Consider the following 27,277-nt stretch of genomic DNA (forward strand, 5'->3'; position numbering starts at 1 on the left):
TGTACCGGTTAAGGTACAGGCACGGGGATAGACCAATGAGGCCTTTTGAACTCAGGGTACCTGTGACAGAAAATCAGAGTGGGAAGACCCTGAGCTCTGAATTGCAACACAGGATCATTTCTGATTGTTTCAGAATAGAATTCTCAGAGCCCGGCAGCTCAAGACAATTGTCTAAGAAGCTGGTAAGATCTTCAACAGCTGGGTGAGAGGAGAGGGCTAGAAATGCACCCTCGAAAAGCGAGGGCACAAAAGTGTCCTGAGAGTGGCATGGTGAACATCAAAGGCAAGGAACGGTCTGGTGGCAGTGTCTTGGTCATAGGGTTGGGAGCCACCTAAAAAGCATTAATGTGGGCTGTTGATCATATCTTGCCCCTTTAGGTAAGTAATGTGTACGAAAGTGGCCAGCACAGTTCCCTGCACATGACAGCCAGCATGCTTTTCACTCCTTCCCCCAAAGCCTGTAACTGATATTTTCACTGATACAGTTGAACCTCAACAGATGCAAATTTCCTCAAAAGAAGAGAAGGCTTTTGCAAGTGACCCAACTTTCCTAGTAGTTACTTAATCACAGTGACTTTGAGAGCAATCATTTATTGATGGCTTGCGAAAGGCCAGGCCATGTGTCTAGCAAGAGTGGTACAAAGAAAACTGAGGGTTTTTTGTTGAATGAACAAACAAGGCTACACTTAACCTTCAAAACCACTGCCACCACCTTGTTATAGACTTTATTGTAATCTCCATTTTACCAAATCAGAGTAAGAGTTAGGACTTACTGAGCTCTCATTTTGTTCTAAGTGCTTCATGTATATTACTACCTCATTAATGAGTACAGCAGCTCTATAAATTAGGTACTTTTATCCACATTTTTACCCAGGCACAGAGTGTAGGTAGCTCGTCTGGAACAAACGATAACCGATGGAACTTGATTCAAATCTGAGAAGCCAAAGTGGGTAGCAGTAGCAGGAAGTACCAATACTTCCAGGAACAGGGTCTTCCCAGGAACCAGATAAAAAACACAAGCTCAGGGGTAACAGAGGTAACCTCTGCCTATCACAGATCCCCTCACTTCTTCAGGTCACCAACATTGTCCCATCCTCCCTCTGCGTTAAGGACAATGTTGCTGCCCAGGCAAGAAGCAAGAGTTACACAGAGAAACGTCAGAAATCAACAGGCTGGTGTTTGAGGCCGCCTTCCTGGTTTAGCTCCTTTATTCCACATTTAGCTCCTTTATTCCACCTACTATGTGCAAAATACTGGTAACAGGCGAGTGTACGTGCTTTAGAGAGCAGCAATCCTGAAACCTCCTGGAGACAGAGGACTGATGAGTTCTGGCTCGTTTGGGAGGTTTTCCCACCTTCCTGTTCAACGGGAATCGTTCTACCCCTCAAGGTGGAAGGAGCAAGTCTTTACTCTCAGGTCGCACAAACCTGAGCATGAAGAAACTATTGCACCCAAAGCTAGACTGAAAGCTCGGGAGATGCGTCAGAAACTTAGGATTCAGTCTCCAGACTGGGTCGTGTATAGGCTGGCTTTCTAGGAGGAGAAGGGATAATAGAATTTGCAGAGCCAGGAGCCGTGAGCCCTCTAGTCCAGACCCTAAACTCCCGGCTGAAACCCCAGCAGGTTTCTGTGCAAAAACCTTTTGAGATGAATGCATAGCATTGTCCTCTAACAATGCAAAAGTGACAGCTGCCTATTCAATAATCGTTCCGCCTCCGTTTAGAGCAGTTCGTGCCACAGAGGCATCTTCTGCGCTATAGTTATGCAACCTCACTCGCAGCGGGAGTTATTTCCTGTGCTTCTGGCTGCGCCAGATTCATGTAACACGCCTACTCTGGGCTTCAATGGAAGTCGTTCTCCATTAACAACCACTCTAGCTTTCGGAGATGAATGTCCTGCACAGCATACCCCTTGCGCAGTAAGAATCCAAGGTATTAAAACTAACTCTCTAACACACACACACACACACACTCCCGCTGGGCATGCAGCTGGGGGATTGCAGCAATGCAACCAGAGGGACAGCAGGCGGAGCTCTCTTTGTACGGTCCCCTAACCCCCACCAACTAAAAATGAACTCATGCCAGTTCCATTCTTTGCTCTACAAGGAACACACACACACACACACACACACACACACGGCATTACAGAGCAGCCGCCAATCGCCTCCTTGAGTACACTGTCATTCTAGCCTTCCCGTTCGGACAACCCGGATATTCCAAAGCGAGTTACGGCGAGTAACGGGGAGTAACGCGGCGCAACAATGCAACCTCCCAAGCAGCTCCCCGTGCAGCTCACACCCCCGCCCCCTTTCGCAGCGTGCCAAGAGTTTGGAGCGCGCGCACGCACACCGAGCGCGGTGCCTGGCGTATCCCTCCGCCTCCCTCCTCCTTTCCCCGCTCTGTGGCTCGACAACGATTTGGGAAATGAAGGGAGGAGGGAACTACTTTCCTGAAACTTGCTATGCTGCACACGACTTCGACTTGCAGTGATTCGCCCGCAGGCCGCAGCTTTTAGCCCTACCCACACGCCCTCACAGCCCAGGCACTGCGCTCGGCAACCCCACCCCGTGCCCGCTCTGGCCCCCGGGGAGGCAGGCGGCCGGGAGAAGTCGCCAGGGACTACTTCGCCTCCTTCTCCCGTGGGCGCCCCCGGCTCGGGCAGCGGCGGCGGCGGCGGAAGGAGCGGGCGGCGTGAGCGCTTCCGCCGCCCCCCTCACGGCTCCCCTCTGGCGGGTGTGAGGAGCCGGCCCGCCGAGCTGCTGGTGGGCACCGGCCCGTGGGGGACCCGCGGCCGTTCTCCTCGCTCCCCCGCTGCTTCCCGGCACCCTGCCTCCTGGGCGCGCCCGCTCTGCTCCGGCCCGGGTGGGGGCGACCGGCTCGCCTGCCCTGGCCTCACACGCTCCCCGCCGCCCCCTCCTCCTCCTCCCGCTGCTGGAGTCGTCCCGGCTGGAGCGTGTCTGGAGGAATCCGCCGCCGCGAGGCCCCTCGCCCGGTCCCGCTCGTGCCTGAGGACCGCCCCGGTCGCCGCCGGGCGCTGAGCGGGCAGCCGGCGGCGAGGTGGGAGATGGTGGGGTGGGCTCCGGCAGGACCGCGCCGCCGCCGCCGCCCGGAGCCTGGGCTCGGCACCCTCCCGCCGGCCCCCACCGAACGGAGCTCAGCTTCCTCCTCGCCGCATCCCTGAGGGAAGCGCCGCCTCTGCTCCCGGGTTCTCCGCCCGCCCGCTCCTTCCTGGCCGGACCCCGCCGCGCTCCACCCCGGCGGCGGGAGGAGCAGCTCTCCAGCCAGCCTTCGCAGCCCCTCTTCTTGTTTTCCTTTCCGCCCACCCTCCCTGGCCTCCTCGGATCCCCTGGCTGCGCGCTGAGGCGGAGGAAGAGGCTGGGGTCGCCACGGCGGAGGCTGCCGCCGCCACCCCCCTGCGGGGGTGGCCGGGGTTCCCGGCTGGGGGGGCACCGTTCCGGGTGAGGCATCCACCATGGTGAGGCCCCTGAGCCGCTGCCCCCGCGCCCCCCCGGCCGCCGTTGCCTCCTGCCCCTCGGTGCTGCTGCTGCTGCTGCTGCTCCTCCGCCTGCTCTTGCTCCTCCATCTCCAGATCGGATCGCGGTGAGGGAAAGATGAGCGAGGAGACGGCGACTTCTGACAACGAGTAAGCGCCTCATTGATCTTGATTAGTCCCCCCCTCGTCTCCTCTCGACGACCCCTCCGAGACTCGGGTGCCGCAAAGCTTGCAGACGTGGAGAGAGCGGTGCATCTCGTTCTGGAGATAACGTTTGATTCCTTTAGCCATTTTATTTAATGGCAGCACCCCCTCCCCCCCCGTGCATTTAGTTGCTCACTTCTGGGGAGGGTATTGAGTGTTGGGGTGGGATGGCAGTTGTACGTCCATGAGATGGAGTAATGTGGGTGGCTGGTGGCGGGGTAGAAATTACCTCTTTGCCCGGAAGCCCCTGGCTTGTCCTTTTTCACTTCAGCATACCTATCGACACAGCCTGAATATCCATCCTGTTTGCTTTATAGCTATTTCACTTGGAAACTAATGTGTGGGAGCACCTCCTGCAGCAAACTGCTCTTGAATCTTAATTCGATGAGTCAGTGACTCTTAAATACCGATTAAGCCACCCCCTCCCCCCCCTTTAAACTTGTGACCTGTAAGCTTCATGTAGAAAATGGGACTAGGGAAACATTTTTAGAATTTAATGACATTAAGGGCACCCGGAGTGTAGGGGATGTTGAACTGTTATATTTTACCTTTGCGAATGCTGGACATGTCTTTATCAGGAGCATGGAAGAACAGTGAATGTTAATTTTTATCTTTCAGCTGTATTGAGAAACACCATTTACGTTGATTTAACAGTATTTACATTGCTGAATGTGTTGGTGACTTCATTAACTTCAGAGTATCGTGGTTTAAGTTTTCATTTGGGCTGTTTGTTTTCCAAACGTAATACGTTTGCCTTTTAAATAGTTTGCTTTAAGGTAACGGCTGCCCGAAGGAATAATGGTGCGCGGACAGTTTTTGTTGAGACCGGATTTAATTTCATGTAGGATATTTGCATCCGTTTCCGTGTAATTAAGTTCAAGTTCTGTTTATCTTTGGAGGGTTGGAAAGAGTTAAGAGTTAGGACTAGTCCTAGGATGCATTCCTTTAAATAAAGTGCATTCCTCGAGTCGGACCTTTTTGAGAGACCTTTTAAATCCGAAGCCTAGGCCTGTTTAACATAAAATAGCTTGAGAAATGCCGAGCGGCGTTTCTCCTCAACCCCCCCACCCCCAGCACACTCTTCTGATGAGCGGGTGTGGGAGAAGGTAGATTGCTGCAGTGTCAGTGCAGTCTAGAAGCAGAAGTGGCCGCCATGTTCTCTCTCTTTTTGTGAATCGCCCTCATTTGCATAGCACACTCTTCATTCATAAAAAAATAATTAAACATCCATCACCTTGGACATCTTGAAAGGATTTCCCAAGATAAAAATTCGAAGCTTGACTGTCAGTCTTTATGTAGATTTTTGAGTTCAGGGAGTAAGGAGAATTCGAAGTTATAGGTTAAATTAAAAAACATACGCACACACAAACAACTACCCCTGTTCTCTGAATGTTGACACAGTTATGTGGGAAATATCAGTTCGGGGAGGTGCTGGGATCACGTGATCGCCTCCATTCATAAAATACCTGGCTGTCCATTCACAGTGCAGTACACTGTCTCACTGCCTTCCGCAGATTAGACCTACTTTGAGAGAGATCAAGAAGTATCTCAGATAACGCTTAGTTAGGGGAAAAACTGCTAAAAATCCTGAACGGAATGACGATAATTTCTACTGGTATCTTTTAAGAAAGTAGCCTGGATCAAAATGTCAAGTTCTATTTTAGAGATGGGAAAAGACTAATTACCATATTTAAAGTAAAATATTTATATTTACTTTTTGAATGCATCTAATAGAAAAAAACAAATGAGGGAATGTGAATCGACACGTGTGAAATAAATTGTTTCTCAGTGGGCTCTTTCTGGAATGCTTGGCCATGGACACACTAAGAATGCAAGTTTTTCAGGTAGCGAAATCAGGTGGATGATACTGCTGTTAACACTGAAATGAGTAAAAGTTCCCAGTAGTTTAATCCTAAAGATATTTGGTATTTGAAACACCACATGACAAGTTTCGGAGGATTGCTATTTTTAAAAAATTTTAAATGTTATTAGTATAGGACAACTTGGAAATTGGCTCACTCACCTAGGCCTTTAGAATTCTGTTTTCATGAATTTCTCTTGCTTTGTAAGTATTTCCTAGGGGCTTTGTTAAGTTAGTTTTGGTAGAACAGAAAAATATGCTTTAGCATATAATTTCTCTAGGAGGTGTTAACTCTTCCTGGGGACAAACTCTTGGAGGTTTTATTTATTTTTTTAATGTTTAATTTAGGAAGTGATGTGTTCATCTGATAATCAGTTTTACTAGAGCCAACATTGTACCTTAGCCAAATTACAAACTGTGAACTTCCTTGGGATGTAGCTTTTATTCTAACAACTTATCTTATTTTTAACATATAAAGTAATGTTTTGAAATGGCAATTTATTATTTATAATCATACACAGTTTGAAGAAACAAAAGATACGTATGTTATGGCAGACGCCCTTAAAGCCTCGGCATAGTGAAACTGCCCTGTAACACAGATTTTATTTGGGCCTTACATCTATTTTTCTCCCCCACTTTCTTGTCTCCTTTAGAAGCCATAATCAGTAGGAATTTAACTACATTAGAGACTGTTCTCCCCACTTAAATGTTTTTTTCACCTGATTTCAGCCTTTAAAAAAAGTGAAAATCCCCAATATCTTGGGAAACTTAATTTTTTCTAGATAACTGTTGTGGCAAAATCCAGTAAGTCCTTTAGAGGCCTCATTTTGAAATCCTCTAGTATATGCTCTATTATTTAAAAATAAAGTTCTGTGTAGAGATATAGATAGCTCTCAAAAGTTGGTTGTGTATATGTATTAACCAGTAACTAATGAAGGATTTGTTATGTGTAAGACTTTATTTTATGCAATTTCAAATTTGGGGAAGAGTTAGTAAAAGTCTGCTTTTCTTTCCCAAACTTGAGTAGTAACTGGAACTGTATTAAAAATGTTATTTAAAAAAATTTCCTCCTTGCACGAGTAATAATTTCAGATAATGTACAAATAGTCCTTAAAGGGAATAAGTAATAATTGTGTATGTATTATTCAGATAGCAAGTCTAAACAATTGATATACTATAATCAAACTTTGCTGTGATGTTGATGATGAATCCTGTTCATTTATTGGATTTTTACTATGTGCCATGCACTGTGATGAATTCCTTCTTTATTTTATATATATATGTGTATTTTCTATAGAGTGGAGTTGCATGGTGGAAACTATCAATAGCCCTAATATGTTGTTACTATTTTGTGTCATTAAATATTTCCTAGAACAGTTTTTAATGGTTATATCATTTACAGTATATAGCATACATTAGTTTAAACCAGTTTACTATTCTGTTATTCCTGAACAGTGCTGCATTTGATCCTGAGTTCTGTCTTCATTTAAATCTTTTACCCTTTCATTGAGATAGTCTAGGAGTGGAGTTAAAGGAGATGCAAATTTTAGGTTTTTGTTTTTGTTTGTTTGTTTGTTTGTTTTTTGCTAAATTGCCTTCTAGAAAAGAAAGTCAGTATATGAGGGTGCTTATGTCTTGGAATGTATTTTCTTTGAAAAAAATTTTGCCAATTTTGAAGGTGGAAATGAGATCTTGTTCCTATTTTTAAAATGTGCTGCGTGGTAAAATAACATTGATTTAAAATACCCAAAAAACTTGTTAGGTTGTTTTGGGCAACCAGACTATTTTAAAATACCATATTACAAGTAGAATTAGGGGCTCCTGGGTGGCTTAGTTGGTGTCTAACTGAGTGTCCCAACTTCCTGATTTCAGTTCAGGTCATAATCTCAAGGGTTGGTGGGATCGACTGCTCCCAGGCTCTGTGCTGATTGCGTGGAGCCTGCTTGGGATTCTCTCTCCATCTCTGTCTGCTCCTCCCCTACTCATAACCCTATTTCTGTCTCTGTCTCAGTCTCTCTTAAAAAAGGAACTTTAAACAAATAGAATAAAGTCATCATTGTAAAAGGTTTTTGCAGAAGATTTACCTAACTCTTACCAATTTTGATGCAGTATGGTTTAATGTAAAGAGCATTGGATTTGGAATTGGAGATGCCTTTTTGTCATTGCTGTCACTAATTCAGTGATTCTGGACAAGTACAGCCTCTGTGGGCCTTGTTTGCCTGTTTCATTTGAGCAATTTGAACTAAACATCATGACAGGCCCTTCCTGTACTAAATTACCTAAATAATATAGTGATAGGCATCTTACAAGTCACTAGACTTGTAACATTTGCATTGGTTAATTGATTAATTTTATTATATTGTTGTTTTTGACATGTTTAAACAAATAAAAATCCTTCTAGTAGAAGTCTGGTAGGAAGCTGAAGTAAAAGCATGAATTTTGAAGAACAAAGATACAAAATTTGAAAACAATTGGTACATTGATAATCTCGTAAGACTTTACTGTTTTGGATATAATAGCCACATGTTTTTGATAATATATGTATATACCTCATAGATGTGAGAACTTTGTACTGCTTTTTTTTCCTTTTTTAAATATGGCCTCTGGATGAATAAGTGAGCAAAAGGTTATTGGGCTTAAACACCAATTTGAATAGTTCTAAAAGGAATGTACTAAGAAGAGACTAGCTTTCATGCTTTACTTAACTAGCTAAGATGTGTCAAAAGTAAGTCTTTTTATTTGTTTTCTTATACTAATCATACTAACCTAAGACTAAAGTAGACTTTTACATTTAATTAGTTTAAGAAGTTAATGCAGATAATGATTTTTTCATTCTTCAATAGTTAGACTTAATTCACTATTTATGAACTTTTGTGCCATAGCTGCATCTCGTTTTAGAGTCCAGAGCCAAAGTCATTACAAATCCCTGAGATGTTTTTGTGGCACTCAGAATGGTTTGAAATGAAAAAAGGTCTATTGGTGTATTTTCGTTTAAACATAGTTTATTATTTTTGTTAAAACATAGTTCATTAGTAATGGGTCTTAACACTGAGGTGTTAAATTGCTTTAGACATAGGGTTCTTAGAATTGAGAGTGTTTTTTTACTAATCTCTAATTGAAGCTTGTTTACATTCATAATTGAAGGAAATTCCAACAAACCATAGCAGCATTAGAGGTACTTGTGACAGGGGTTAGTTTCCTAGGGCTGCCCTAATAAAACAAAGCACCACATACTGGATGGCTTAAAACAACAGAAATTTATTGTCTCAATTCTGGAGGTTGAAAGTCCAGGCATGGCAGGCTATGCTCCCATTAAAGCAGTAGGGGAATCCTTCCTTGTCTCTTCCTGGCCTCTGGTGGCTGATGGCAATCTTTGGCATTTCTGTGCTTGCAGCTGCCTAATTCCATTTTCTGTCTGCATCATCACACGATGTTCTCTGTATGTGTCTCTGTGTCTTCACATGGTCATGTGACACCAGCCATATTGGATTAGGAGCCTCCTCTAGAATGACCTCCTCTTAAATTAATTACACTTGCAGTAACTATTTCCAGATAAGGTTGTATTGAGGTAGAGGCTTGGAACTCAACATACAGTTTTAGAGGGAGAGTAATTCAACCTATATCACCAATATAAATCAGATTTTTTTTCTTAGAGTACAATTGCTATTCATTTGTTACAGATACCTTGAAATAGCACTTGCAGTCATCATTACTTTGGAATTATGTAGGAGCACCTTGTGGGTTCAGTGGGTAGAACATGCAACTCTTGATAGCAAGGTCATGAATTCAAGCTACCCCACTGAGTGTAAGGCTTACTTATAAATAAGTGAATGATTGAAATTGGTAGAGCTTATAAATATTTAATGTTAATGAAGTATATGTATTACTGTATCAGAATTAGAAAATACTTTGATAATTATTTTGGTATAATGATTTTTTAAAAGTTTATTTGTTTTGAGAGAGTGCAGGTGGAGGAGAGGCAGAGAGAGAGAGAGAGAGAGAGAGGGAGAAAATCCCAAACAGGCTCCACACAGTCAGCATGGAGCCCCATGCAGGGGCTCCATCCCATGAACCGTGAGATCATGACCTGAGTCGAAACCAAACGCTTAACTGACTGAGCCACCCAGGCGCCTCTAATTTCTTTCTTTTGTAGTCCAATGTATTTTGTTTTAAGCCTTTAATATTGTTCTGAGAAGAGGGCCATAGCCTTCACCAGCTGGCCAGAGGTCTACTGGCACAAAAGGTTAAAATCTTCTTCTATAGACTGAGGCCCAGAAGGTTGAACCCCAGAGATAGTGCTATAAAAATAGGAAGGTTAAGAAACATGAAGGATAGGGTGCCTGGGTGGCTCACTCAGTTAAGCCTCTGACTCCTAAGTTTGTCTCGGGTCATAACTCAGGCCATGATCTCACAGATTGTGGATTACAGCCCAGCATCTGGCTTTCCGCTGACAGCGCAGAGCCTGCTTGGAACTCTCTCTCCTTCTGTCTTTCTCTTCTACTCCCCTGCTGGCACTCTCTCTTTCTCTCTCTCTCAAAAAAAAAAAAAAAAAGAAAAAAAGAAAAAGAAACATGAAGGGTAAAAGGAACAAGTCCAGCATACAGCTAACAGTTCCAAAAGAAGAGATCATGGAGGAGAGGAAGTACTCAGAGATAATGACTGAGAATTTTAAAGAAGTAGCAAATCAAACCCAATTCAGTAAACGAAAAAGAAAACAAAGCCTCAAAGTCAAACAAAGGTTTATCTTGAGATTGCAAGAGTGGATCAACATGAGAAAACTGATGTAGTTTATCACATTTGAAGATTAAGGAAGAGAAATAATACAGTCTTTTAAAAAATATTTTTAATATTTATTTTTGAGAGAGAGAGAGAGAGAGAGAGAGAGACACACACAGAGCCTGAGCTGGGGAGGGGCAGAGAGAGACACACACAGAATCTGAAGCAGGCTCCAGGCTCCAAGCTGTCCGCACAGAGCCACACTGAGCCCAATGAGGGACGCGAACCCATGAACTATGAGATCATGACCTGAGCCAAAGTTGGCAGTTCACTGACTGAGTCACCCAGGTGCCCCAGACATAATATAGTCTTAAATGCCAGAAATGAAGTATTGTCATTCAGTCTCTGCCCCTAATATGGAAGTTAATGTTAATAATTTAATAATTTATAGATTTGTAGTATGTGTTTATAAATGTAGATTTTATATTACTTTTATACTTCCTAGAATTTTAGACATATTGTTTCTCATATAAAGTGAAGGCGTTGGGTTTGGTCAACTTTAGGATATCTTTTAGTATAAGAGTTCTAGAATCCTAACGCTATATCAGAATATTTTATTTAGCATAAAGACACCAAGGTTTTTATCCAGTTTTATTGTGAATTACACTGATATTTTGAGTTTGCAGTTAGGGGTCAATTTTGGGTTTGCTCTTATAATATGTGAAAACATTACAGAGTTTTAGTTCCTTAAATTAAGTATATGGATTTCGTAATTTTTCAGGACAGATAGTATTAGTAACTTTTCTTTGAGAATTTCAGTGCAGGGGCATTTGGGTGGCTCACTTGGTTAAACATCTGACTCTTGATTTTGGATCAGATAATGATCTTGCAGTTCCTGAGTTCCAGCCTCATGTTAGGCTCTGCACTGACAGTGTGGAGCCGGCTTGGGATTCTTTCTCTCCCTCTCTCTCTGCCTCTCACTTTCTTTCTCTGTCTCTCTCAAAAATAAATACACAACAACAAAAAAAAGAATTTTAGTGCAGTGACATTTGAGTGCCTGCTAGATACTTGCCTTTTCCTTAGCCCTGGAGGTACTATCCAAAAAGGAAACTAGATTGATCCCTCTGAAATGTAACGTGTGTTCTGTGTCTGCAAATCCTTCAAGGCTCAAGGAGAAAGTGATTCTACCTGACAGTGGATGGCAGTGTGGGAATTGTGTGAAGGAAGGCTTCAGAAAAGAGGTCTGTAGGAGTCAGCCAGAGATAAGGATGATAGAAAGGGAAGGGCATTTCAAGAAGGGAGGGGAAAAACAAAACAAGAACAGGCATGGAAGTGGAAATGGAAAATTTGGAAAAAAACAGTAACTTTTGGGATACACTTATTTGCAGGAGTGGTGAGGGGATACAAGCATGTTGGAGGCAATTGTGAGAAGTCTAGATTTGTGTTTAAGTTTGTATCAGCAGCTTAGGGGCAGAGGGTGGTAGCGAGGCCTCCTGCACGACACCCAGACACCCAGAAGATGAATGTGAACGTGTGAACGAAGTTCCTGAAAATCTGTTTTTCTTAACAAGTTGATGAAAATGTATTTTAATTGGTCAGTGATAACAATTTTGAACAGAGTTCCATTAATTTTTCAGATAATACACTGTGAGTTCAAAGAAAATTTGTTCTTTGAGTTACCCTCTCTCATTCCTACTACCCACTGCAAGTCTTTGGTCAGTCAGGGTACTTAATGAAAAGCACCAATTTAAGTCTTTATCGTGGAGTCAGTGGGGAACTATTAATGTAAGCGAGGGGGTGACATCAGGTTTGTGTAGAAAGCGGAGTACTGGGACTCATTTGCTCAGTTGATTGGAGGGAGAAGGAAATGAACTACAACTGATGAGGACGATGTAATAATCAAGACAAAACAGCTGGAAGGAGTGCATTTGGAACTGTTAGGGATGAATTTGTAAGGCAGTTCAGATGTCCAGATAATCACTTGACTGGGTGTGAAGGAAGGAGTAGGAGGAGTGTGGGATGACTTCAGCATTTTAAATTTAGGCTTCTGTGATGCTTTTAAATGAAGTGGGAAGAGGCAAAAGTTTTTAATGGGAGAACAACTCAAATTTGGCCTTTAAAATTTTGCCTGTCTAGGTATCAAGTTAGAAAATGTCGCATAAGGTAGTTTAAATACAGGTTTGGTGTCCACAGAAGGTTGAGAAGGTAGAGTTTAGAGGTGATGTCTTCAGTATTTATAATAGTTGAACCGGGGGGACATTGCCCAAGGAGAATATTAAGCAGTAATGGGAAGATGAATAGTGAGAAACAGCAGGGGTTTTTTTTTGTTTTTTTTAAATGTTTTATTTATTTCTAGGAGAGAGAGAGAGAGACAGCGTGAGCAGGGGAGGGTCAGAGAGAGAGGGAGACACAGACTTTGAAACAGGCTCCAGGCTCTGAGCTGGCAGTCAGCACAGAGCCCGACGCGGGGCTCGAACCCACGAACTGCGAGATCATGACCTAAGCGAAAGTCGGACGCTTAACCGACTAAGCCACCCAGGCACCCCAAGCAGGGTTTTTTTTAAGAGACAGCAAAAAAGAGAATAGTCTTGAGAGGTAGGAGAGTTCAGAGGGAAAGTATTGAAGACAAAATGGGAAGTAATAATGTGGACACAGCAAAGAGTAAGGTTATACACATTCACTGGAGAAGTTGGGAGCTGAGATTATTGTAGGATGAAGTGATGTTAATAGTGGAGGGGAAGAGAAAAAAAAAAAGCATTTAAGGAAAGGCTGAGTAAAAGGTAGAGCAAGGTCCAAGAAAGAGAAATCTACCAAACTGTTTTACTGCTTCTCAAAGCTGTGCTAGATTTAATCCTGCTCATGACCACATGAGCTAAGTATTATCCATAGTTTACAGAGGAGATAATTGAGGCTTAGAAGTGGTTTAGTAACTTGCCCACAGCCACACAAGGGAGTAAGTGGTAAAATTAAGGTTGAAATTGCATTGTATTTGTACCACACTGTACCTCATAGAATTAGTGGCCAGGTATTTATTTATATATTCATTCATTCATTCATTCATTCATTCATTCATTCATTCATTCATGGGACAGAGAGCACACCATGAGCTCGCACGCAAGCGAGCATGAGCAGGGGAGGAGCAGAGAAAGAGGGAGGGAGAGAGGATCCCAAGTAGGCTCCGCACTGTCAGCACAGCCCAACGTGGAGCTTGATCTCACAGACCATGAGCTCATGACCAGAACTGAAATCCAGTTGGATTAACTGGCTTAACTGAGCCACTGAGGCACCCCACCAGATTTGATTTTAAAGAAAAAGATAAGGTTGAAGTGATAGGTAGACACATAGAACTGGTAAACAGATAAACAGATTTTGGTCAGAAAAGAGGGACTCCTGAGTAATGACAGATGAGAGAATATTAAGGTAGAAACTGGTTGTTGGAGTAGAGGAGATAGGATCTGCTAGAATATTTATTTAAAAGGTCAACAGTATGGCTGTTTTAAGTTGCTGAGTTGGATGGTATCAGGAGTTGAGGTGAAGAGGAATCTTGAGCCAGCATCAATGTATTTAAAGTATGTGTGGGATGAGTGACTTAAGAATGGGAGTATGAATGCTGACATCTGCCTTTATGGTTTGAGGAGAGGGGAATAAGGATTTTGGAATTGGAAGTTGAAGAAGGAGGGTGCCATTGGGAGGAAAAGAAAAGAGGAAGAGCTTAGCTGGGAAGAGTTGAGAGTATTGGAAATGATAGGACCCGATCAGGAATGAAGGATGTTGGGAATTAGAGATGTTGGGAGTTAGAGAATGGAAGATAGACATCTGGATAAATTATACAGATTTGGATTTTATTGAGAACTTTAAGATTTTTTGAGAGACTAACCAAGATGTTGACTGAACTTAGAGCGTTTTATCTAAATACATTATCATTATATTATCTTTAGAAGAAGGTTTTATATTTGGGGGGGTACTCTAGGTTTAATGTGGGTAGAAAATCCTTTTCAAAACAAAATTCACTAATTAAATTTCTATAATTAACTTGGTGTTCACAGTTAACATGGTCCTGCAGTTATTGCTGACTGTTGCATTAAGACTTTGGTAAATCACATAACCTGGCTTTGTGCTTGATTCTCCATCTGTAAAATCAGGATAATATGTCCTTACTTTGGAGGGATTTGTTAAGGCAAAGTACTCCCCCCGCCCCCCACAATTTTTGACTAGAGATAAGGGAATATTAAAAAGAACTTTCAGTTCTTGAGAAGAAAGCTACTATGTTCATGAAATAATCAGTGCTCATTTTCATTTAGCCTAAGATAGGGTTACATTTTAAAAAGGATTATCGACCTGCTGGAAATAATTGTATTTCAGATTAAATGTTTAAAAAAAAAAACAGCTTTGTGGAAAAACTTAAAATCCAAAAATTCCAACAAGCAAAAAATAATATGAATCTGTGCTGTGAACCTGTTATGTTCTGAGCAAAGAATGAGAGGAGAGGATTAATAACTAGTGTTGGGTAAGACACTAGGGCAAAAAACTGGCTCAGTTTTTTGTTCGGTATTTAATACAACTAATGGCACAAGGAGTATATTTCTAGAGTTACTAAAGCAAATGAAAAACCTGCGCACATTTTAGAAGTAGGAGTAGATTTGACATCTCTATCATTTTCAATGGAAAAAGTCATCTTTCACCGTTGATTCCAGGAGTTTTGAAATATCATTGTATGGAAGGCATAAAATCTACTTTTGTGGGAGAGAAGGGAAAGAGGAAGATTTTTTTTTTTCAGCTTGTGAAAGATATAGACACTTAACTTTTTTGCAACTGTATTCAAACTAAAATTTCTACGTAATAAGTAAAATAGGCTAAATCTGCTAGATAGCAGCTTAAAGACTCTGGCTTTAGTCTCTTAACTTTAATTTGAACAGCTAAAGGTTTATAGGTTTCTGTTCATTTTAGCCACCACCAACTAAAGCAGAAATCTGTTTATATTCTCATGTATCCTGATAAGCTTATAATTCTGAAACTGTAAACTGTTAGTTAAAAAATAGTTCCTTTAGATATGTAGTTACTGAAACTTGGTTTAGGAATGAATTTGACATCTGTGAGTCAAGATCTTGAATGAACATAAATTGGGAACTTAAAAATACATTGATGAAAAGTGCATATACTTTTTCCCTTGAGAATTATTTAATCCAAAAACCCAAGTTTAATTAGCTTAGTAAAAGTTAAGAAAAATACAACAAATAACTTAATAAGTGTATCAAATTAAGATATTTTTCATCTCGATATTATGATCACTTTAAAAAGTGAAGGAGAGAGACAGAGATCAATGAGAGAAGCTGGCCTCTAAACAACTTAGTTTTGCTGTTTTTTCCTCATCTTGATACTTCAGGAGAGAGGAAATTTAGCTTCTGAGTGAGCCAAAAAGAAACAGAATGTATCTGATGTCATATAGGCCCTATTGCTGTTGAGTCTGAACCTATGTAATGTTTGCAAGGCCTCCACATACATCACTGAAAAATAGTTTTATTTAAATTTACCGGCTACCTTTGAGTCCCATTTTTGCACGTACCCTGTCTCAAATAGAGTTAGCTAGGTACTAGGAGGAAAACAGTGAAACGGAGATAAATCCTTTTAATTGACTGCTGTGGTCCGAATGTTTGTGTCCCCCTGCAAATTCATATGTCAAAATCCTAACCCTCAAAGATGATGGTGTTAGGAGGTGGGGCCTTAGGCAGGTGCTTAAGTCTTGAGGATGGAGCCCTTCCTGAATGGAATTAGTGCCGTTTCAAAAAGAGGCTCCCAGAGATCCTAGCCCCTTCTGCCATGTGAAGGCACAGTGGAAAGTCCTCAGCTAACTGGAAGAAGGTCCTCAGCCGACCATGCTGGCGCCTTGTGCTAGGATTTCCCAGCCTCTAGAACTGTTAAGAAATAAATTTCTGTTGTTTATAAGCTACCCAGGCTCGTGGAGTTTTGTTATAGAAGCCTGAATGGACTAAGACACTGACTTTTCTTTGTTTTGAGGAGGTCAAGGAGCAATAATTACTTTAAAGAAAGAAAGAAAGAAAAAGACTCAGCACAATTTTCAGTTGCTTTTGTTCCATACATATAGTTTTCACTTGTTTCGGTAGCGTACCTACAAATATTTATTATTCACTTTCACCTGATATACTAAAAGAATTTCTATGCTTGTGCGTAGTTTTTTAGTAATTATTGTAATTTTAATGCTTCTTTTTCATCAAGTTTACACAGCTATTATCTTATTAGTGAAAGCTTGGTTTCTAGCTCTTTGCCTTTGTAAGTAACACGGTAACTGCATCTTTTTTGCATAAAGTTATTTTCTTCTGTTAAATTAATTTCTTAGGATGAATTTACAGAAGAAATAATTATGTTAAAGAGTATAAGTGTTAAAATTTTTTTTAATGTTATGTTTTTTGTTTTTTTGTTTTTTTTAAGAGACAGAGCATGGGAGGGGCAGAGAGAGGAGACACAGAGTCCAAAGCAGCCTCCAGGCTCTGAGCTGTCAGCAAGAGCCCGATTGGGGCTTTAACCCGTGAACCGTGAGATCATGACCTGAGCTGTAGTCGAACGCTTAACCTACTGAGCTACCCAGGCACTCCAAAGAGTATATATAAGTGGTTTTTGTTTTGTTTTTTAATTCTTGATAAAAACTGCTGCTCCCAAAAGTTCACATTTTTTTTCCTATTGTGGATTATTTATAAATGAAATTCTTTCTCAGATTTCTTAGGTTCCATTTTTGTTTTTTAGCACCTTTCAGTTTTTTATATAGCTCCCAGCACATAATTAACTGACAACTAATATTGGAGTGATTACCAGCATTGTCTTAAAGTTATTTTGTGGATTTTGTCTTCATAGCCATTTTAAGTGTTATTATCATTACTATACTTCCATTAAAAAAAATGAGTAAACTGAGGCTTAGCAAAAACGTTAAGAAATTTGGCAAAGATAACGTAGCTGCAAAAGACTCCAAAGCATGTGCCCTAAAACAGGCTTCTAAACTTTTGACTGTGATAGCAAAAAGTACACTATACCTTTTGGTGCATTGTAAATACATATATGCATTCATATACATATACCTTTTCATAGAGCCACTTAGACATACTGTGATGACACAGCCTGATTTTTGTATTCTATTCTTTTCTAATTTTTTTTTAACGTTTATTCATTTTTGAGAGAGACCGAGCATAAGTGGGGGAGGGGCAGAAAGAGAGGGAGACACAGAATCTGAAGCTGGCTCCAGACTCTGAGCTGTCAGCACAGAGCCTTACACGGGGCTCAAACTCATGAACTGTGATATCATGACCTGAGCCAAAGTCAGATGCTTAACCGACTGAGCCACACAGGTGCCCCTGTATTACATTTTTTTAAATTGAGGTATAGTTGACACCCATTGTTAGTACATTAATTTCAAGCGGACAACATGATGATTCGGCAACTCTGTATATTATGCTGTGCTCACCACAGTAAATGCAGCTTGCATCTGTCACCATACAGTGCTGTTCTGATACCACTGACTATATTCTCAATGTTCTACCTTTCATCCCTGTGACTTACTTATTTCATAAGTGGACGCCTGTATCTCCCACTCCCTTCTACCACTTTGTGTCTACCCCCTGACCTCCTATGCTATATAAAAAGCATAATGCTGGTCAACACCTTTTAGTTAAAAATCTCCTTTTCTGAACTACAGTTTATGTAGGATGTTCTCCAAGGATGTAGCTCTTTTTTGGTACTAAAGATTTACGTTTATGTTTGGTGTATTATTTCATGAAAATAAGAGATAATACTGAAAGGCATAGGGTCCTCAGGGGAGTGTATTTCAAGGTCAAGTTGTGAAGGATTTTGGGGGAATGGAGATTTGAATTGATGTAGGTAGATTATAGATATTAAGTGTTACATCCTTCTCAGATTTCTTCACTGAAGTGTCCCGAATGATAAGGGAATACATCCCAAAGCAGTCTCTAAAAAGTATATATAATTGTTTTAGAATCTAGTAAACTATCTCAAAGATTCATGTGAATCTTGCGTTTTAATCAGTACTATAGTTGTATTTCTAGTATTAGATGTTTTTAATTATTTATAAAATGGAAAGTTTTAACCATCCAGTCCTTGTGTGTTTATATCCTCTGGCATTTAAGGTGTCTCTAACTCATGTGTCACATTCCTGGGAGGAAGTATACTGTGGTGAGAGGTAGCATTTGAGGTCATCAGGGTGTTGTTCCTGAGTCAAGGTCATGATTGTGTACCATAATTATATAGGCTGCCATTTTCAAACAAGTAGGAACCTTTCAGTCCAACAAAAATTAATATAAATTTTTTGAAGTACAAAAACAATATAATCAGGGGCTTGTGGGTGCCTCAGTCGGTTGAGTGTCCCACTCTTGATTTTGGCTCAGGTCATGATGCCAGAGTCCTAGAGTTGTGGGGTCAAGCCCTACATTGGGCTCTGTACTGAGTGTAGAGCCTGCTTGAGATTCTCTCTCTCCTCTGCCCCTCTTCCTCTCTCTCTCTCTCAAAAACAAACAAAAAATACAATATAATTACATTGCAGGAAACTGGGAAGGTAACAGGAAATTACTGACAGAAAAATGTTCTTTCCTGCACTTATAGCAAAAGTACTATAAAGGCAAATATATATAGAGATGATCTTAAAATTTTTTTTTGTAAAAACTGAGATTACAACAATTTATATAGACTGTTAATTACCTATGTTGAAAGAAAAGGATTATTTATGCTAATTGGCACTTTAGAAAATATGCAAGGCTATGTAGAAAAGTAAACTCCCAATTCTAGTCTCAATTTTACCATATACTTATGTGACTTAGAACAAATCTACTGTTTGTGCTAATGAAGACAGTAATCTTCTCATCCATAACTACTCTTGCCTGAAAATTGTAAGCAAATAGATGTATTTACAGATGAATTTTGACTTATGGGGGAAAAAAGGTTTTCTGGAGGATTGGAATAAAAAAGGGAGGTAAAGTGGAAGTCATATAGAAAAAGAAAAGGTTATTAGCAAACTTTAGGGAGAGGAAGAAAGCTTAAGGAAAATGAGTCTGGGCCTGTTTTGGGAGCTACAGGAGATCTGTTTAAGAAGTGTGAAGATTATCTACCCTATATATTGTTAAGTTTTACAAAATATCTGCAGAGCTAAATCAGACTAAACATTTGAGTGATGTATCAAACGGATTAGAAAAGTGACCTTTTATTTTTTAATTTAAAAATTTATTTTTAAAATGTTTATTTTTGAGAGAGAGAGACAGAGTGTGAGCGGGGAGAGGCAGAGAGAGAATCAGAAGTAGTTTCCAGGCTCAGACTCACTAACCGAACAGTAAGATCATGACCTGAGCAGAAGTTGGACACTCAACAGACTGAGCCACCCAGGCACCCTGAAAAGTGAGCTTTCAAAATACTGTTTGCAACAAAGTGATAAATTCACAAGCATGTTGACATCATGGAAGGGAATGGGGGGAGATCTTAAGCGTTTTTTTTTAAGTAATCGGGATGGTAAATGAGAATTCATTATGCAAGACTCACTATTTTGTTAAGATAGGTGTTATCGATATTCTGTTATCTGAGCATGCTTTCCTTATTGCTTTATTAATGAGGATAAGATAATTTTAAGAATTTTCATAGACATATATTAAAACAGTTTTTGGTACACAGTAAACACTGTTTGCCAGTGTGCATTCAGATATGGCCTCTCTCAACCTTATTTTCTAATTTTTTAAGCTCATTCCTCATTTGCAGTAACAACTTTATTGTAGTTGCAGAGGAATTCCTGCCTGCTTTAGTATATTTCCAGCCTTTGAAATCATCCGACTATAAAGGAATTATAGAAAAAACACATTTTTACTCCTAGCTTTTAATTAATTGTCTCTCATAGTTCTTTCCAAATGGTTTTACTACTTTACTGAAAGACACTTTTTTCTCTCTCAAAATTTTCCTTATTTCCAATTGCTACCATTTTGTCCTTATTGGAATCCTTTGAGAAGCTAAAGCATTGTTTCCAATAAAATTTTCTATAATGGTAGAAAGATTCTTTTTGTGCTGTCCAATATGGTAGCCACTATGGTAGTACTCTTTGGCTAATGAGTACTTAAAATGTATGTGGCTTGTGGGACTGAGGAACTAAATTTTTAATTTAATTTAAATAGCCACATGTGGCTAGTAATTCTTGTATCAGATAGCATAGATCCTGAGCATTTCTAAGCTTTCAAGCCCAGCAAATTTTTGAAAACAATGACACACTCTCAATTTAATCTTCTCCAGTTTGTTGAAGAAATTTCTAATTTTTTGAAAGAGGGAGGTAGCTGAAGTAGTATGTAAGGTTTTTCCAAAGTGTAGGATGTAAGATAATTTTAGTTTCATAAACATGACATTAAATTAAATTGACAAGTTACTCCTTTCTCGGTACTTTTTGCATCTTAATTAAGTTAGTTAAGTGTGTATGTGTTTCAGTAAGGAAGAAGTAACATTAACCTCAGTCTCTGGTAGACAGCCAGTATTGTTTGACTTGTATTCAGTTTTATAGTTACCATCTATTTATGGATTTAATTTTTTAAATTGGCTGTAGTGATTAAAACCTTTCAGGAACAGCATTTTTTGTCTAATATATGTGGTACCACACATAAGGCAAAAAGTTGATGATAGTGAATGTCAAAACAAAAACAAATTTGTGACATACTGGTTTACTAGGGGGATTGGATTGGTAGAGTATCAGGAGGCCTGCTGTGCACTAGTTGGCTGAGGCATTCTGGGTCTTTAAGCATGATTTCTGCTTTGGCAAAAAGGGAAAGAAGTTGGTTTAGAGTGAGAAAAGATTTAAAATGTTTAAATTTTAATTCCTATGTAGTTAACATACAGTGTTGTATTGTTCCAGAGATTTACATTTTTAGATGTATTTTATGCAGTAATAACTGATAAAGCATACCATTTTGGACAGTTGCTAACATTTATTGAGCATTTTGTTGTATGTCAGACATGAATTACCTCAGTTAATCCTGGACTCCACAGTAGTTTACATATAACCGTCAATCCTTTTTAAAACTTTGGTGGGCAGAATTGGACTATATGTTATCTTGGTTCATAGTGTCATCATTGGCTTATGGAACTCTGTAGCCTGTTACTTTAAATTTTCATTTACTTGACAGTACAGTACAATCCAAGAATCAGGCATGATGATAACTAACATTTACCTAATGTGCATCTATCATATTACCTCTTGACTTCTTTCTTCTCAGAGGTTACTCTGAGTTAGGTGTTTATCATTCTTTTTCTGTTTAAAAAAGAAAAAGTTGAGGTGCTTGGGTGGCTCAGTCGGTGGAGCGTGGGACTTTGGCTTAGGTCATGATCTCATGGTTCACGAGTTGGAGCCCATGTTAGGCCCTGTACTTACAGCTCAGAGCCCAGAGCCTGCCTCATACTCTTGTGTCTCCCTCTCTGCCCCTCCCTGCTAATACTCTCCCTGTCTCTCTCTCAAAAATAAAACTTAAAAAAAAAAAAAAAAAGAAAAGAAGTGTTTTTTAATGTTTATTTTTGAGAGAGAGAAAGCACGCGCGCGAGCATGAGTGGGGGAGGGGCAGAGAGAGTGGGAGGCAGAATCTGAAGCAGACTCTAGGCTTCAAGCCTGATATGGGGCTCGAACTCATGAACCATGAGATCATGACCTGAACCGAAGTTGGACACTTAAGCAGATTGAGTCATCCCAGGTGCCCCAAAAAAGAAAAAGTTGTATCATATACACGTATGCTTAAACAAAAGGAGTATATTCACTTACATGTCAACTTGAACTTGATTTTTTAAACTGTTGATTTTATTTATACTCAGTATTATTAAGTCATATCCAAATTTTTAGTATAGATTTTTATTCCCTTGTAGTAATGTGTAATAGTCCATTGTGTGAAGTGACCACAATTTAGACACTCTTGTTTAAGGTTATTTGAGTGGTTTCCAGTATTTGCTATCACGAACATTACTTATTGTGAAAATTTTTATAATATACTTCTGATACATACGTGCTAAAGGTTCTCTTGAGTGTTTACTTACTAGTAAAATAGTTTGATTGTAAGATATGTTGTGAATTTTAAATTTACAAGGTAATGTCAAATTATGTCCCCAAATAGTTCTGGTTTGCACTAGCAGTATAAGAGACCAGGTATAAAATTTACTTGATTGTGGTCTGATGATTTTTGCTAAAATGTTTTTCAGTGCTTACTGTGTACCAGATACTGTTCTAAATGCCTGAATTAATAAATTCTTTTAATCCCACAACAGCCTTAATGGGTAGGTGTTGTTATGTCCAATGAGGAAACTGAGGCATGGTGAGGTTAAGCTAGTAAATGAAAAAGAGTTGGGATTCAGATTGGTCAGGTCAGGCTGCAGAGTCCAGCCTCTTAACTGATGTGAGGTTGTACCTCTGTAAATACTCATATTTGTGCATTTATATTCTCGATCCCTTTTCCCCTGCCCCATCAGTCTCCTGGCCTATATGTGTTTGGGATGGTGAGTGCTGATTATTTTATCCTTATATTATTGTGTGTTACCATTGTCTATTGTGTGGCCTTCCTTTAATAAAGCAGTTTCTTGAGGAGCCTAGGTGGCTTGGTTGAGTGACCATCCTTAGTTCAAGCCCCACATTGGGTTCGCTGCTGTCAGTGTGGAGACTGCTTCAGATCCTTTGTCCCCCTCCCCCGCACCTCTGCTGCTTCCCTTGCTCATGCTCTCTCTCAAAAATAAACAAACATTTTTAAAAAAGTGCTGTTTCTTAAAAAGCTGTTTCCTTGTTGCCAGAATGAGTAAGATGGTTCAGTTGATTTGTACCAGTTTTGACTCTAATGTTTTATAATTTGACTTCTTCTATATAGTTATTTCTATATCTAATCTATCTAAACTGTTATTTCTATTTTTCTCTTTGGTATAAAGCATGAAACAACTGTTTTATTTCATTGTATAATTCTATATTAAGTTAACTATTTTTTCAAAGAATATTTTAAATGTATTAAACAGCTAAATTCTGGAGTGGGCTTGTATGTAAACTTCCCTCCACATAAGCTTTTATACATACATCTCTTAAAACAGATTGATTTTTTTTTCTTTTAACATTTCTAGGTAATGTTCTTGAGATACTTCTTTATTAAGGCAATCCTTTTTGTTTATTATCTGTTATCTGTTTTATTATCTGTTTATTATTAGCTAAATAGAGGTTTTGTTTTATTTTTAGTTTTTTTTTGTTTTTGTCTTACCTTTTAGGTCCTGAGTTTTTTGTTTTTTTTTTTTGAGATAAGTATTATTCTAAAGTTTAATTCTAGTGATAGATGAGAATTTCTTTGCTTAATAATTACTGAATGACAAAGTGCCAAACCCAATAATAAACACCAAATTACCCATATATCTTGCCAAAGTACGGTACTATTTAAGGTTCAGATGTTAGAGTGTTTAGGTTCTGTAAAAAACAGTTTTTTTTAACTGAAGAAAGGAAAAATCTGTTAATTCAGATCCATTACGTGTATGCTTCATATTTTACTGGTAATTAAATGTTTTAGTGCAGCAAGCCCTAAAGGATCAATCACACATGTGCCTTGGAATGGTAGGCTGATAGAAGCCCCAACCAGAGGGAGACCAGGATGCTGCAACATTTCTTATGTCAGACTTAGTCCTTCTCCTGGATTTTACATTGCCCTTAAGTTTGGCACAGTCATTAATGTTGATATTGAGTGAAATAGGTACAGTAAACATTTATTGAGTATTATGTCAAAGAAAGGATTGAAACTAACATCTTTGAGGTTAACTGTGTTTCAATGGTTAATATGCTAGATAGGGAAATAGATGAATAAAATCTGGATTTTTGCCCTCCTTGAATTCTCAATCTAATATTAGGAATAAGTGTTTTTTTCGTAATAAAGGAGTTGGAAATACGATTTTTCAGCTAAGAGAAAATAGTTTTCCCAGAAGAGTGAGGAAAACTATTCAGAGTAATAATTTCTTCATCTGAAGAGGATTTTTTAATGTGTTATGCTTATTAACTTTTCAGCTCATTGGTCTTGTGACACAGTGGCTGCAGTCTTAACTCATTGCCTCTGAAATTTGTACGGTGAGCTAGATTGTGTAAGAAAGATAAAAGATTTAGTGTCTCTTAACTTAAAACCAAGGATCAGTTGAGTATTGTGTACTTAGTGTTTCTATAACTTTAGCCTTTATGTATTATAAATAAAATTTTACGTATGAATGATACTTTATTATTTATAAAACCTGTAGGACTTTAATCCTTTTTAAAAAATTATTTCTGTTGCTAGGTAGAGCTTTGAAATGAGTAATTTGTAACTGTTCAGCACACTTGGGGGTCCGGCTTTGATGTAAGAGCCTAAGATGTGTCATCCTAAGTCAGATAAGTTTCTGATTAGAAAACGAAGGGGCATTTTAGTTGAAGCACACGGTTGTGGTTCCAAACTCCTCAAATGACTTGTCACTAACCTACTGAACTATAATTTTTCTTCCTTTCCTCTCAGTTATTTGTACTAAAAATTGGAGATTTTATGGGTGCGAGGTCAAGGTAGGAGCAGTGAAAGGATGTATAAACATGTTGGTGTGTCATTGCTTCTTATCATCCTATACAATCTTGAGAAGTTTTTCACTGTTACACACTGAAGGGCTGTCATTCAAAGATGTTGCAGCTACTAACAAGTTAAGCTAGTCCTCATATTACGATGTTCTTCACTAAATTCTAATGCATATATATATTGTGTGTGTGTGTGTGTGTGTGTGTGTGTGTGTGTAACTTTGAAATCATTTTAGACCTAACAGGTAGGTAAAATATGTATAAAAATATATTCTTCAGCCATCTTACCGAAGTGTTAACCTCTTACATAGCCAAATCAGGAGACTAACATTGATGAAGTATTATTCAAGTTTCCTCAGTGCCACAGATGTCCATTTTCTAGTTCAGGATACAATCTAGCATCACATATTAAGTATTTATGTCTCTTTTAACTTGGAACAGCTCTTCAGTCTTTCTTTCATTAACTTTGAAGTTTTTGAAGAGTAATGGCCAGGTATTTTGTAGAATGTTTTTCTGGGTTTGTCTAATGCTCACTGGTGATTAAATTGAAGTTAAGCATTTTTGGCCACATTGCTGTAGAGTGATGATGTCCTCATGCTTCAGATCAGAAGATCTATGATATTGATATATCCCATACTGATGATAATGAACTTTGATCATTTGGTTAAGGTGGTATCTGCCAGGTTTCTCAGCTGGTAAATTCTCTTTATAAAAAAGTGTCTTCTGGGGAGAGATACTTTGAGACTATATAAATTTTCTTTTATCACACAATCACCCACTATTTTTAACATCTGTTGATTTTTGCCTGCAACAGTTATTAACGATGTTTGCTAAATGGTGATTTTCTATTTCTATTCTTCCTTCTGCTGTTATTAATTGGAATTCTATAGAGAAGCTTTCTCTTATCCCTGTATTTATTTAAGTATTTCTATCAGTATGGAGTATCATCTGTGCTCTCATTATTTTGATGCTCTGTTGACCCAGATTTGGCCATTTGGGAGCCTCATCAAGTTGGCTTCATAAAATGTTCCAGGCTTATTTTACATTTTCTTTGCTCCAGTTAGGTGTACTCACTGCATTGGGCTGAAGTTGGTGGTAATCCGTTTTACAGATGAAGAAAACAAAACGAAAATTTAAAATGTTGTTCATGACACTCAAGATAAATGTGATACAGAGTTGGGACATAAATTCAGGACTTCTCAGTCCAGAGCTCAGATTCTTTCTTCTTACTCTTCTAAATTACTATAATATTCCTTCTTTATACCGATCTTTTTCATTAGTTTTGTTATTTGTCTTTCTTAGCAAGGACAGAGCACAATCTAATTCTAATATTCAAGAAGATTATTTGCTAATAATAGGTGTAACTTTCAAAACAGAAAACAGTCATTATAATTTCAAAAATATATATTACATGCCTGGTATGGGTAAGCCAGTGTGCTAGACATTGGTAGTTTTTGACTACGTGCATGCATGTTTTATGGGGACGTGGTGCTGAGAGGTTTGTTTACTGTGACTTCTCCCCTCTCAATATATAGTTAAGGAGTAGAGAGAAGTAAGTATGGCCCCAAATGGCTTAGATATTTGTATATTATATATAAATATACATAACATAAATATGCAGTATTAAGAATTATATGCGCCTCCTTAATTTAGTGCACTGTCATTTCATAATTTTACTGAAAGGCAACCATTAAATGACACATTTGTCTAATCACACTTAAGCACTTTATGTTGTTGCTTTTAACTCTTACAGTAGCGTCTTAAGTGGATATTTTTATCATATTTTGGATGAGCAAAGAGACTTAAATGGAATGACTTGCTTAAGAGTATAAAGCTTAATAAAAATAAGGTGATTTAGGGGCACTTGGGTAGCTCATTCAGTTAATCATCTGACTTCGGCTCAGGTCATAATCTTGGGGTTCATGAGTTCGAGCACTACATCTGGCTCTTTGCTGTCATCTTGAAGCTTGCCTGGGATCCTCTGCCTCCCTCTTTCTGCCCCTCCCCCTGCTCTCTCTCAAAAATAAACAAACATTTTAAAAAAATAAGGTGGGAGTGCCTGGGTGGCAGAGTCCGTTGAGTGTGGGACTTTGGCTCAGGTCATGATCTTGCAGTTCATGAGTTTGGGCCCTGTGTCAGGCTCTGTGCTGACAGCTCAGAGCCTGGAGCCTTCTTTGGATTCTGTGTCTCCTTCCCTCTCCCCTGCTCGCATTCTCTATCACTCTCTCAAAACAATTAAAAACAAACAAAATAAAAACGGTAAAAATTTTTTAAAAATTAGGGGAATTTAAATCCAGTTTTTACACTGCTTACTATGTGTGAAGTACTGTTTTCTGTTACATATTTGTCTAGGCTTTCAGAGTGTCCCTTAGTTCTGATGTTGAGGATTTGGTGAACAAATCCATTCTGTATGCCTCTTTTTTTTTTTTTTTTTT

The 27,277-nt window shown here is 39.3% G+C and overlaps 1 protein-coding gene across 1 annotated transcript in view; it reads left to right on the top strand.

Annotated features, from left to right (window-relative positions):
• Positions 1 to 3,568: 3,568 nt before the first annotated feature.
• The window catches only part of SPRED1 (sprouty related EVH1 domain containing 1), a 129,022-nt gene continuing 105,313 nt past the window's right edge, over positions 3,569 to 27,277 (top strand). Inside the window, exon 1 of the mRNA XM_039220864.1 lies at positions 3,569 to 3,642. Coding sequence (XP_039076795.1) covers positions 3,611 to 3,642 — 32 coding nt within the window. The 5' untranslated portion in view covers positions 3,569 to 3,610. The remainder of the gene's footprint in view (positions 3,643 to 27,277) is intronic.

Source organism: Hyaena hyaena, unplaced genomic scaffold (genome assembly GCF_003009895.1).
Source record: "Hyaena hyaena isolate Hyena2069 unplaced genomic scaffold, ASM300989v1 scaffold_918, whole genome shotgun sequence".
Classification (NCBI taxonomy): Eukaryota; Metazoa; Chordata; class Mammalia; order Carnivora; family Hyaenidae; genus Hyaena; species Hyaena hyaena.